Here is a 14,530-nt window from a genome sequence, read left to right as displayed (position 1 = left end):
AGGATTTACTTTCCTGATCTATAGCATCAATAATGCTCAATTTAAAGCACCAGGAAAGCTTAAATACATGGCACAGCTGTTGCCAAAAACATTCATAAAACACTTGGCTCTTGTATACTTAAAGACACTGACAACAAATCTGCAAAAGGAAAAAAGATATGCAAGATTACCTACAAATTTGCCTCCTCAGAGACCTCCGCATGCAAGATTTCCATTAGGGTGCTCTGTATGACTAATTGTCATTTATGAAACGAGTATTTCACTCTTCCAATTTCCCAGAACCTTTTAAAGTCTCAACTGGAAAACACGCATCAGCTCTGTCAGTGCACTACCTATATTGGGGGTTGCTGCTCTTCTTTTTAATTACGTTAGCCAACATAGATAACTATTAACATTCAGCAATATCCTGCAGTGAATACCATCAGGTAATCATTTTCACGTCAGTTAACAAGACATGATAGATGTCGGGCTTCCAACTCATGCTTATTGCTTGATCTGCAGCCACAAACAAAGGCTCTGTACAGCAGTACGGGAGTTTTAGTACCTACGGGTTTATGGTAGCCAACACAAGGCGTGTCTTTGTTTTGTTTTTATTAATTTTAAACCCTCTTCTTTCTAATCCTTCCAGTAGGAAAAGATAGGACAGGCTGAAGCCACCTTTTCAAATATTTCTTTCGTGACTCTCTTTTATCAGAGAGTGATAAAGATCCTCAGTGTTTTCTTAAGTAGAGGAATCATGATTTATTTTATCTAAAGGATCTGGCTCTTCAGAATACACTCCTTAGTCAAAAATAGCCATTACAATTAACAACAAAAAAGAAAAAGCATGTGTATTTCATTTAATAAGTTCCATGTGCACCATGGGCAATTCTAGCATTTGTGTAAGTAATAAAACATCTACATTTTTCAGTGAATACACAATGATTACTAGAGAATACATTTATGAACAATGGATGGTCCTTACGTGATTCTGGCTCATGAGGTTATACATTGCATTAACCTCGAAGAATGAAATTTCCTCTATGTAATTTGATTGCTAGTCTTTAGAATCAATTTTCTGCATGCTTAAAAGCCAAACGTAGTGTACCATTTATGCATGCATTTGGGATTCTCAGTTAAATCTACACTTGGAATTAATGCACAGGGAAAAAACAACATATACTTTTTTTTATTCTTTTAGATCGTTGTCTTTCTTGGACAATTACTTTTCAACCTGCTAAAAGCACCTAAAGCAGTTCAGACAAGAAACTACTTCTTTGCAAAACCCAGATACTCCAGGTCCTCTGCTCCAGTGCACTTGGTTGTAAAATTCACTAATTGTTCTAAAACTAAGTTTCCAATAAAAACATGTTTTAAAAAGGAAGGTTGTAGGCTTTGCCATTAAAAAATAACCTTTAAAATAGCTTTGAGTGTAACAGAGCTCATGCAGCACTGTTTTACTGTTAGCAGCCTGAAAAATTTGAGGTGAAATTTGTAGTTATTATTTGAGTGAGCTGGAATGATCACATTTATTAACTATTTATTTCTTCACCAATCCTGTTATTAAGATATCACATTAACGTGCTTCTCAATCCCTGCTACTTGCTATGACTCTACACATGATAGGAGTCATTAAAACCTCCAGCTCCCCTTGTCAAAATTTATGATAGCCAACACAGCAGATGGAAAACTTGCCAGAAAGTATAATTTAAACTGACTAATATCAGATTAATCATCATAAGGACTATCATAATGATGGCATTATTCATGAACGTACTTATTTTGTTAAAACCTTCCCACTTGGAAATGAAGATATCTGGCGCACTACAGTGCTGCAAAATCAAAGGAAGGGCAAGCAAACTGTCTCTTGGCTGGCATGTGGAGTCCAGGCTAAGACATTTTTCACAGCATTTGAAACATGCACAAAATTTTTTGCCCCTGTAACCAGACTGCCTTTTCCTCCTAAATTTTGTTCAAAGTTCTGACTCTTGGGCTGATAACGTTATCCAAAGTGTTTTGGGTACACCAAACAAGTTTAGAGAGGGGTGCTAGGTGCAACAAGTTATGGCAGTACTCTTGACCTTCCTGGCTGTCCTTTGGAGACCTCTCATGCAAGCTCTCTTCATGTGTACTCTAATTAGAAGTGAAGTATCTATAATCCATTCGCTAAGGTTCATAAGCAAGGCACTGATAAAGGCTTGACTACAGCAGTGTAAACAGTATAGAGATAATAAAAATACCACATGATTAATCCCTCCCTGTCTCTCTTTCTCCATCTATAATTTGGAGGATGACAAGGCTTAGGTACCTACCTCAGAGAAACCGGGGGAGAACTGGATTAATTAACGACTGCAGAGGGCTTTAAAACTATGAAGTCTTACAGGCAGTAAGTGGCTACCTACAGTAGGAAACCATTGCTCTCTTTCCTCAAATTGAAAGAAAATTACATTGTCCACCACCGCAACCACTGACATCATCCTAAAAACACCTCGTATCTGTGAGGAGTGCTCCACTCAAAAAAGCTCAGCTAAGACATGTATTCCTGTTAATATTATTAGTACAGCTTGCTGAATTCACTGCACTATGATGCTCACTGACACCTGCAATAGCAGGGAGAGAGAGCAAATGAGTGGATATGAGAGAGAGAGGGAGAGATATCTAACATTGCTGATCTTTAAAAAACGCTCACTCCCAATCCATTGAAAATGCCTGCCACAAACCACAGTTACTTAGGTCTTGCTGCTCGGAGATGCTAACCCAACGGACCACGACAACCTCCTGCTGCGAGCAATTAAAATGCTCACTGCTTGCCTGTCTTCAAAACACAGGTATCTAGAGACAAACGCAGCAGCGCATTGTGCAGCTAGTTTCAGCACACTTTCCCAGCCACCGCCGTTTCCCAGCCTGGCACTTCTAGCTGCTGCTTGTGGTAGGAACTGCATTATTTTGGCAACAACCTTCCATATGGTATTTTTAAACAACATTTTGCCTCATTTGAAGTCTGCTTCAAATCCCAATGGTTTTTTTGTTTTGTACAAGCTCCTTTGTAATAAGCCAGAAACAGCAACTTTCATATAGGAGACAGGTTGCAAAGAGGCTTTTGCAGCCCTTGAACAACTCTAACTCCAGGGTATATACTGTGACAGTATTTACATCAGACCCAAATGCTGAAAGCAAAACGTAAACCAAAAGGCCTCTGCTTTTACTGGAATTGTCTCAGTCAAGAAAGAAAAAGCCAGGCTAAAAACATTTAGATGTGGCAAGCTACTTATAAACAAGCAAAATTACTCATCACAAATGAGACAACACACACCTTAAAACTATACGATGTGTTCTGCTAAAGAAAAGCAACTTGGATGTGTGCAACTCCAAAACCCGAGCAAAATAAAAGGGTATCTAAAATAATACTATCAGCCCTGCAACCTATGAACAGTTTTAATTTAAAAGGACACTGCCAAGTATGATTTTCAGTAATAGTTTTAATTGGGTTCACTCCCATATTCCTCCGAGTGGCAGAGCTCCCACTGAGATGCGAGATACAAAAATAAAATGTTGACTGTTTTCTTTTTTTCCTTTTAGGACCCTGTCATTATGGTATTATAGCAAATTATGATTTTATTCCTTTTTCAGGAACATGAGGTATTGCTCACAGATGTTTCATATTTAAATGTTTTCCTCTAGCAGCGTAGCTCGCTGTGCAAGTTCTGATTTTTTGCTAAGGCAGGAATTATAATGCCTGTTTCACGTTATTCATTTCAGAATAAAACCATCAACAATGTGACTGACTCTTTCTGATGGCAGAAATACAGTTTCTTAATCAGTCATTTCAAAAAACCCGTGCAACTCCATGTTTAAACTCCGGCTTTTCTTTGTTCTTAGTGCTACAGCACTGGTCCAAAGAAACAAAACCATGAGGAGGCTCTGCAGAAGGACACTGACAAAACTTGATCCAGCTCGAAACACATCTGAAATAACACAGCTATTTGAAATTGAGAGTGTCCATTTAAATCACTGCTCTTTGGTTGGCAAAAGAGAAAGAAAAAAGAAGGAAACCTAGACCACACGAACATTCAAAGAAACGGGGTAAGCACTCCCCAGACAACATGCTGGGCCTGATCTCTCCTCTACCCTTCTCCCTGCAACTCTCGTCACCTCCTTCTCCAGAAGCCAACCTCTGCACCTCTCCAGCTCCTCTCGGACCCTCCGCGCCAATCGCCCTTCCCTGCCGCCTCCAGCTCCACAGGGCAGGTCCAGCTGCGGTGTTCGTGTCGGAGGGGAGCAAGACTGTCTGACTACCGGTGAAGGTATGGCACTAAAGAGGCAATTAAAACAACTACTCACATCTTGTGCAAATATTCTCTCCCTCACTCTCTGATACTCCTCTTCTCTCTCTTCAATTGATTTACTTCGTCTGTCATCTCTAAATGGAAGAATTCTGTTTTGCTGAGCAGAAAGAAAACCAGGAGGGTTATATAAGTTGAGCTGTTAAAAACTGCCATTAAGTAACTGTCAGCTGAGAATAATAAATGTTCACTTAAACAAACGAAGCATGAAAACGATAGCTGTCATTCCTGCACGAAGCGCCCGGCAAGGCTGGGCACCCAAGAGTTTCCAGTTAGAGACTGCGCACGGGTTCGTAGAGCGAGTGGCCAAAACAAGGCTTTCTGCACAGCTTTTGCGGACCCACCATCAGGTGTTCTCACCCCAAGCCTAAGTGCCATTGATCTCAACTGCTAAGACCTCTTGACTCTCCTACCAGCTGCAAGCAGCAGGAGGGTAGGCAGCACTGCGCCGCCTATGAAATCGAGGAAGAAAAGAGGGAAACTAGGCAGTAAGAGCTAAGCTGCAAACCCTAGAAGAAACCCACCGAAGTCTATGTGTATGAGGAGAAGTCCCAAATATTCGGCACGACAGTTTTAACCATTTCCACACCATAAAGGAACCCTCCACTTCAGTTTTGCTGGGAAAAGAACGGTCATTTGTGCCTCTCAGTAAATCACAGTGCGGGAAATGGCTGTGCCATGGGAGGGAGGAGAGAAGAGGACCCCCAGCAAGAAATGCTTCATTGGCAATTGGGTTTCAAGCGCTGCTCCTGCTCCCCCTGCACCCCAGCACCTGGTGAGATAGGTCATGCTGCTTTCCTTTGGCTGATCCCCATGTTTACCACACCCTGAAAGTGCTTGGGGTTTGTTTTCGAAGCCAACTCAGATGCAGCATAACTGGCAAGGCTGCTATGTACAACTGAAAGTCAAGGAAAAAAGGGAAAAAGAAAAAATGAAAGGGAAAAACCATCCTTTACTGAAAACATGAAGGAAAGTGGCAATGAGAGACTCACTGGCAGGTACCTCAACAAATATAACCTAAGCAAAGAAAGCATACTCTGTCTTCTTACCTGGGAGAATTTTCTCATACAAGCAATTCACGTCAGAACCCTTTTTGATTTTTTTTTTTTGTTAATATATTCCACATACACAGCTTGCACTGGATTGAAACAGCACAACACCCGCTTTTTAAAGGCAACACAAACACACACATTTCCCTGGCGCTCCCCTACTCATTGGGCTCACCTAAGGTAAGGTAGTGTTATGGCACAGGCAACACAGAGGGGGAACGTCTGCCACAGTACATGCACGACAAGCAAGTAAGTTACACAGACAGTAAAAGGTGGTGAGGGCACAGGAAGAGGGAGGGAACTAAAAGATGAAACTTATTTGATTTTGGTCAAAACTTAATTCAGGATGGTTTTAAAACAAAAAAAAAAAATCAACCTGGCCTCACCATCACATGTATGTTTGGGGCATTTTTTTTTTTTCTATTTTTTTTTTTTTCCCCTCTCTCCTTTTTGGGCTACAACAGTTTATCATCAGTCCATACTGAAATCCAGCTCTGAATGGGTACAATGGAAGGAGGAAGCTGTAGGAAGCGGAACAACTGCCATAGTTAGGCGAGACATTGAGAAATGCGACTGAAACAGCCTTCCACGCAGCCCGGAGCCGCCGGCATTCCCCCTCCCGCAGGCATGCAGCAAGTCCTGCGCCAAGCAAACCACCCATGCAAACCCACACACTGCCACGGCTGAAGCGGCCACGCCGGGGCTCGATGCTACCCACGGTGGTACGTACGCCAGAGGAGGCGGGGAGGGGGCAGGAGGGCAGGGGAGGAGGAGGAGGAGGAGGAGGAGAGCAACAACAAAAGAACAACAATAACATCAGTCAGCCCACCTTCAAAAACAGAACAAATTTCAGCAACTCTCGAACCGAGAACCAACCTGATTGTCTTCTTTATCAATACTAGAGTTATCTCGCTTCAAGATAAATCGCTTCTGGGATTCTTCACCTTTTTCATCTTTTAAATGTTCAGAAAACCTTTGCTCTGGTCTGCCAGCAAAGTAAAACATAGCAATAAAAAAATCTTTCTTTTGGTTTTGCTTTGATCTTTATTTCTTAGTGCTCTTTGTTTTCACAGAGGCATTCAGTGCAAAAGCAGTTAACATTTGTGGTCATGGTGAGACGCTGCCTATAGCTGTCTGAGGCTGCTGTATTGCTGCTAACTGTTATTGCTATAAATAGCTTTTGTTGTTGTTGTGTAGCAAGGAGCGGGAATCTAAAGTCTCAGTCACTGAAATATTTAGACTCTCCTCACTGTGATGAGGGACAGGGAAAACAAATTAACATACTGTATGTTAATTTGCTTCCTTCAGTAGCTGTGACCTCCGGCAACACTGCTGCTTAGTGAAGACTATCCACCTTTAAAAGTAAGGAAAACCTGACAGAAATCTTAAAAACAAAACCAAGAATTTCCTCACTCCTAATAAACAAGACCAGTAATGGGAGGGACTGATGGTGTTTTCCTTAAACAAAATATTATCTCATCACCATTAAGTGGGAAAAATACTTCAGAACAATCAGAGAGTATCAATTAGATCACAGATTTCAACCCATCCAGATATTTTTTTTTTTTTTTTTAAAAGCCAAACACCACTGCTTAAAAGCTCAACATTTTCAGGTTTGTAAGCTGGGAGGATGCTGTTCCACGTTCTCACCTTGAACAAAAAGCAGCATCTCCTATCACCTCACCTTGCACAAAAAGCAAATTTTAAAAAGCATCTCGTGCCACTGCCAACGCCTCATAGCTGTCAATAAATAACCCTGCAGCCTGCACCACTCCCAGACCCAAACCCGTAACGTTTTAAGCCCCACTGACGTCAATAGGGCGACCAATGGCCTCGAGAACTGAGCAGGAATTCACACGCTGCTGTCACCCAACTGAGGCGCTGCTAACGCACAAGCTGGTTTTTAAAAACAGTAATACGCTGTGTCACGCCGTGAGGTTTCTATCAGGGAACGCAAACCCTGTACTCTGCGCTGAGGAGGCTGCTAACAGCAGTACTGGTAGGAGATGCTCATGTCTAGAGAGCTACATAAAGGAGACACGAAGCTTCCACTGACAGTAATGGACCAATTGTGAAGAAATCAAAAAGGTGTAATTTACAGAAGTCAGTGACTTTGCAAATAAAAGTCCTCTACAAACTATAAAATAAAAACCTCAGCTTCATCTTATTTCAGAATGGAAAATAAAGCTAAATGCATAAACCAGCCACCATTTTGTTCTTACAGCATTCAGATTTCCACTTAACTAATTAGCAATGGATTTCAAATCAAAATACAGCACATATTCATGCCATAATTACAGCCCATTACAATTCATTGTCAGATGTGCAGGAAACATTTGTAACGAACTGTTAGAAATACAGTATTATGAGACAGCAGCTCTCCTGCCTCACTTTGTCTATGAATTTTAAAGGACTCCCACTTCTATTCACACTTTGTATTTTTGTGACAAAGCAACAAAACTGGCCTGATTTCCCCAGCTTTTGACAACTCAAGAAACCTTTGTCCATCGGCTGTAAGTGCTAGCACTAACAGATAAAGGGCCCAACAGATGAAAGTTAGCAGATTCTCTGGATGCCGTACTAGCCGCCTTTTTGGCAAGCCCAGAGAAGCATGGCTCTCTGCAGAGTCTTCTAACCTAATGGGTCATTAGTGATATTTGCTTATACACAGAAAGTCCAATTAATGAATTGCTAGGTGGGTTGTTCTGCCTTTGCTCCCATTAACAAGCAATGTGCCTGCACAGCCAGGAACGAAGACTCATTCCCTCAAATAGTCTGCTTTGACAAGACCAGCTGAGGAATGTTATTTTTCTGGTTTTGCACTTTAACACACAAACAAAGCTTCTACAATTGTACTATCAGTGTAAAATTTATGGTTGTAAACTATCTGCTGAGCATCTAATAAACTATGTACCGAGCATAATATATAACTAGGATTTGAATCACAGAATCTTTAAGGTTGGAAAAGACCTTTAAGATCATCAAGTTCAACCATCAACCCAACACCACCATGCCCGCTAAACCATGACCCGAAGTACCACGTCTACACATTTTTTGAACACCTCCAGGGATGGTGACCCCACCACCTCCCTGGGCAGCCTCTTCCAATGTTTGACCACTCTCAGTAAAGAAATTTTTCCTAATATCCAGTCTAAACCTCCCTTGGCGCAACTTGAGGCCATTTCCTCTCGTTCTATCACTAGTTACATGGGAAAAGAGACCAACACCCACCTCATGCAGAGGAAAAAAAAAAGTAATCAAAAATTAGAGAGGGAAAAAAGCTTGGAAAAGCAATTTGGGAAAATGTCTCCTCCAACTACTAACTTATTTTAACAACATGGTTTTCATACTTCATAGCGTTATTTTCATTTGTTAATCCCATTTTTCACTTCATTTACTATTAATAAAATATTTCTACTCGTCAGAAGAGAATAGGAGAAGCATGAGATCAAGCCACAAGCTTAAACTAATCATCCAGTATGTGCCTGTTAACAAAATTAATCTACAAGCCCAGGAGATGATTAATCTCCACAGTTGTGGAAAAGAAGTTTGCCTGGGTGAACGTGCAGAGCACTATGGAGCACCACAGTACTACGAGCACCATGAGAAGGTCCTTCCCTCTCAGTTGTCACTGCAGCTCCAGGTCACTGTTACCACTTAGGCTGCGAACAGCATGACCGGCTCAGTTAATAAGGATGCAAAGGCTGAGGAAAGACTGTCAAGTGAGAAATAGGATACCACAGCAACAAATATCTTCAGGCCTCCTCAGTCAGTGCTCAAATGTTCAAAGTCAGAAAAGGACATTCAATTGAGAGAAATGGAAACTAAGGACTATTTTAAAGAAGGTATCAGAGTCCAGCAATATTTGCATATAGCGTTGTGGAGTTTTTTCTTCAATACTGTTTACTACATTTTCTTTTTTAACAACTATTGCAAAAATATATTATTAGTAGGATACAGACAGCAAAAAAAGTTTAAAACCAGTAAGTGGAACCAAATGCTTTAATCATTTGGGAAGAGAAGAGGTTGACTCTGCAAAGATTTGGGTCTGGTCCTCTGATGGAAGCCAGTGCAAGTTCCACATTCACAGCTTTGAAGTCCCCTATAACGGTATAATGCATTTACTAAAAGCAAGCAGATACACTGTGGTTATTCTGGGGAAATCTGTTGCATTAGTTTATGAATTTCCAGGAGAATCAACTGCTTGAAAATGGAAGAAAATAATATGTAATTTTGAGTAAGATGGAGTATACTGTCAATATACTAATACAGCATATAATTACAGTAATATAGCAGACACAGTGAATTCATGTCATGCGAGTCCTAAATTAATAACAATCACATTTACATCTCTTCTAAGCTTTTCTAGCCCTGATACTGTCAGTAGTAGAGTCTGCACAATATACCAAATTGTGTTCATGCACGTAAGGGAGTGAATTTATCAAGCTTATTTTCAGTAATGGCATAAATTAAGATCCTAGTCAAGTGAAAGCATAGATTACAATTACTATCACAAACACATGTAAAAATCAGGAACTTATTCACTATTACCACACTGGTTACCTAATTTATTCCTTCAAACCCTAACCACATCTCAGTTTAATACAATGTGATAAAAATGGGATTTGCGTAGCTTTTTTTGAAGAGTTACTGAGTACTTCTAAAGACCTTATCGCTAACTTGAGTACTCTAACTATTTAGGAATCTTCTGCAAAAAAACCCCAAAACAACAGCATATGATACCTATCATATATTGATGGGTTGACCCTGGTCAGACAGTACACCCATCTACATGTTAACAACCACGTGCAAGAAAACAGACACGCAAATGTATGCTTACAAAGAGTGCTGCCCACCTGTACGACATTCAGTGTTTCATTTAGCCCCCATATCTGGAATCGGTGGATCACTTGAGAACCTCAAATCCCACTACTCCAAAAAAGCTGAAGGAGGAAATGCCAATTCCCTTTAAGCCTATAGGATTTTTGCAATTTTGGGACTGTACTGAGAAAGCCAGGAAGTATGACCCAATTATACCTTAAAGGCTCAGAAACCAACACACAGGAAGGGGGAATCACACAGACTAAAAAAAAAAAAAAAAAAAAAAAGGTTGGGTTTTGAGGGTTTTTTGTTTGTTTTAATATAAGCTTTTGATCATCCAACTTTTTATTGCTTGACAGTATGGGTGGAAGCAAAACATCTGTGCCCTAAAAATGCAACTTTACCAACTTCACAGTCACACGTGAACTCATTTGGTATTTCATGAAAGTTGTCAGGTAGCTCAGTTAGTCATCTTTCTGGCAACGTGTTTCAGAACAAAACATACGGCACATTTCTTCCTTCCCAGTAAAGCCTTTCATCAGGTTGCTATGAATCTGTTAAAGAAAAATTGCTTCTCAGAGCAAGTCAGTGCTCTGTACTGCGCATCCTTAGGCAGCCGCACAACCCCTTTCTCACCCCCAGATCTGCCAGAAAGCATAGGCCCTTTCAGCAGCCAAGACAGCCTCTCTTCTCCACCCTGCCCACCAAAGTAGCACCATGCTATTCAGGTAGGTGCCAGTTTCCCTCCAGCACCCAAACCTTTCACCACGAAAAGCTTCCCGAAACTCCCTGAGCATCTGTGGACTTCTGCAAAGTCTGCTCACATCGTTCAAAGTCTTTGGAAACCTTTCCCTAACCCATTTTCTTTCACAGTGAAAAGAGGGAGAGGATGGATTATGAAATAAGTTTTTGGTGAGTGATCAGCTTACCCAATTGCCAGACACAGTATGTAACAGGCATCCTTCAACCTCCCACCCGGTGTTTTTCCCTGGTTAGGAGCATTTCTGCATACTCCACTGCACTATCGCTTCCAGACTTGGGGAGAGTATTCCGGCAAAGTCTCAGGGCAGTACTGCTTTCCCATTTCTAGTGGCTGTGCTCCTTCTCATGCAGCCAGTGATCATTTTGACCCTTTCAGCCTCATTTTTGTGTTGGGAGATGATTGTAATGGTCACTTCAAGATATGGGTCAAGTTTCTTATTTCTGTGCCTGGAATACTTTCACTGCGAGGGTGACCGAGCACTGGCACAGGTTGCCCAGGGAGGTTGTCAAGTCTCCATCCTTGGAGATATGCAAAAGCCGTCTGGACACGATCCTGGGCAATTGGCTCTAGGTCACCCTGCTTGAGCAGGGGGGGGTTGGACAAGTTGACCTCCACAGGTCCCTTCCAACCTCAACCGTGCTGCCATTTTGCGAAACACTGAGTGAAATATATAGTAACAAATCTATAGCTGAACAAAGCTCCACCACTACATCTTTTAGAAGTTTTTTGCGTTTGCTTTTTCTTTCGCAAATTGGCCATTATCATTGACTATTCTCATTTTATAGTTACTTAAAAGTCATCTGTAGTCCTTACTTAAGCAAGGCCCCAACAAAAGACACTTTTCTGGACTCATTCCTTACAATGAAGCCTGTATTTTGGAAATGGTAAAGCTGGAAAAAGCAGCCAAACATTTCTGTGTGTCAGAAAGGAAAAAAAGAGTTAAGATTTTGATAGCAACATTTATTATAAGATTGTTTTCTACTATTGTTGTGGTGATTTTAATGTGAGCTACTTCCATTCACTTCAGTAGAGTTCCTCTCAATTTATCTCAGTATGACAGAAAACAGTGTTCCTCCCTCAGGCATATTTTTTACATGGACTCTTTAAAGAGAATTCCCCGTTACATTCTCATTTAATGCTTTTGATTTTGAGTCAACCATTGTAAGTAGTAATGAAAAAAAAAACCCAAAACCCTAAGTACCTTTACCAGGTATTCACTATTTAATCAAACTACAGATTTTAAAAACATATTGCAGAGTGGCAATAGCTATCAGGATACACAGACTAAGGAAGTCACAAGGCATTTCCTTGTATGTGTCATGTTTAGAAGCAAACTAATGCACTTTCATAGACCTCTATTTACATGGGAAATAAGAAATTAAATACTGGGCGGGGGGGGGAATCTGCACTCATTTAAAATGAGTTAATTAGCTCTGAAATAACTGGCTAAGAAACAGGAAACACAGATACCATACCAAAAGGACAAATGGAAAGACACAAGCATAAGCTTTGAACGTTATGGTTCTGAAGACTCAGTCACTGTATTAGCAGAGCACAGAAACAGTCTGGGATTGTCAGGGCTGACTTATATACAGCACATAAATCTTCATTATGAGGCATATGTTTCTGACAGCACCGCAGCACACAGACTGTCGCAAGATGCCTTTCAAAAGAAGCAACCACCTCACCATGTGTGGGAAAGATGGGTATGCCAGTAGAGTGTATGATGTAGGTAAAAATCTAGCAAGTGCTGTAGCGCGTGTCATCTGCAAATGCCTCACAGGTAATAGTGAAGCAGCTGTCTGTAGGAAGGCAGTATAGGTAAGCAAGTTCAAAAGTGGAGATAGCAGCGGTGTGCAAGAGTCTAAAACAATTAATTTTGCATTTGCAATGTGACTTTCATTTAATGCACCTAATGGGAGCCAGCATGTTAATACTCCTCTCCTGAACAAGTGGCAGCACAGAGTGAAAGAGTGGTAGGGTAACGGGGCTAGCAACTGGCAAAACAGCACCCCTGGGTACCCGCAGGATCATCATCTGGCAAACAAAACGAATAACCAACAAAACGTTCGTACGCTACCATGCCATCAGGAGAGCAACGGGACAGTGAGAGCGGGGGAGAAGTGCTGCTGCCAACAGGATGCACAGAAATTGTGAAGATTTAGGGCACTCTTATGCAAGCATTCTGATGGTCTAACGGTGCTTTCTTGTTATTTGCACTTGTCTTTAATTAAACCAACTGCTCGGTCCAACAGCACATTGGCCTCTATATTGAGGGCACGCTGTGACACAGTACGGTGGCCTTACTTGCCTTGCTAGTTTGTGAACATCTACTACATCTGCCCGCTGTGCTTTTTTTGGTTTTATGCTGGAGGCTCTCCTAGTGCTCTCCATTACCACCACAGTAAAACTACATAAGCATTACTATTTCTTTGCTTTACTTTGCAGACCAAACTCTATTATCTGCAGTACAAATTACTGTTTTGATCATGAAGGCATGGGAATATATTCTGAGAGTTCGAGACTCTACAGAACTTGGAAGCAAATACCATCATTGTCAAAAGGTGCCAACTTAATGACGGAAGGCAGAATTCCAGCCCTACAGGTTAAATTATTTCATTAAATTCTCTCAGAACAATGTTTTTCAGGAATGAGGGCCCGGAATTACATCCTTCAAATAGGTTTCATGTATTTAGGGCCTGATGGATGCTAAAACACAGCTTCAAAAAGTCAGAGTCAGAATTTAAATACAGATAATTGTTAAAGTACAGTGCAGTTATATTATCACAACTTGATACTTAAAACCACTCAAGATGGCATTTCAGGCATTTGAAGGTAAATGCCTCATTAACAGATTGCTGCTTTTATGGTATGAGTCACTAAGAACTGCTGTTATGATGATAAAAGCACATTGAAAGCCATCAAAAAAAAAAGTCAATCCTGTACAAGCCAGTTCCTTCAAGGTGCTACCTTCTCTGTAGCACAGGGGAAAAAACCCTCAAATACCAAATGCTACTTTTATCCCCGGTTGAAGACTGTATATTCTTTAACATTTTTTTCAGAACAGCATCTGGACTCTAAACATGTTCTGTATTTATTACTAAACAACAAGGATGTGGAAAGTCACAAGTTATTTTGACAGGCATTCTTCCTTCTAATTGGCGTTGCAGATAATCTGGCAGGACTGAAATGAGGAGCTGGTAACGCTACATGGACGCTACATCCACCTGGGTTTTTGTTCAGCGAGTGTGAGGTTTATTCTGTCACTCTTGCTCACGCTTCAAGATGCTCAGACCCAGTACCCCAGCAACGCAATTTCAGTGGGGCTGGCACCAGTAACGTTTCCCATTATGGAAACAATGGTGAAGCTGAAGGCTGCGGGATGGATAGAGACATGCAAACTGAATCTTTTCCATGCCAAGTTATTCTGGGTGAGGACCAAGCAGAGGGCCAGGTCCTGAAGACTTTCAGACTATAAAGTATTTAAAAGAACCTGATCTAATGTTCCAGAAAGTCATCCTGTTTTAATCTATGGATGCAAAAACAGTACATCTTGACTCCCTGAGAGTTTGTCT

At 41.1% G+C, this 14,530-nt stretch overlaps 1 protein-coding gene across 5 annotated transcripts in view; it reads right to left on the bottom strand.

Annotated features, from left to right (window-relative positions):
- Positions 1 to 14,530, bottom strand: part of ARPP21 (cAMP regulated phosphoprotein 21) — a 202,078-nt gene that overhangs the window by 70,008 nt on the left and 117,540 nt on the right. For 3 of the 5 annotated variants that reach the window (XM_059819132.1, XM_059819133.1, XM_059819134.1), the window contains exon 10: positions 6,248 to 6,356. The exons of 1 other annotated variant lie outside the window; for it this stretch is intronic. In XM_059819132.1, coding sequence (XP_059675115.1) covers positions 6,248 to 6,356 — 109 coding nt within the window. Of the gene's footprint in view, positions 1 to 4,320; positions 4,423 to 6,247; positions 6,357 to 14,530 lie in introns of all 5 variants that reach the window. One more of the 5 variants, XM_059819130.1, reaches the window with a different exon arrangement.

The sequence above is a fragment of the Gavia stellata genome, chromosome 6 (assembly GCF_030936135.1).
Source record: "Gavia stellata isolate bGavSte3 chromosome 6, bGavSte3.hap2, whole genome shotgun sequence".
In the NCBI taxonomy this organism is placed as follows: domain Eukaryota; kingdom Metazoa; phylum Chordata; class Aves; order Gaviiformes; family Gaviidae; genus Gavia; species Gavia stellata.
Note: the sequence above shows the minus strand (reverse complement) of the source record. Positions and strands in the feature narration are given on the sequence as shown.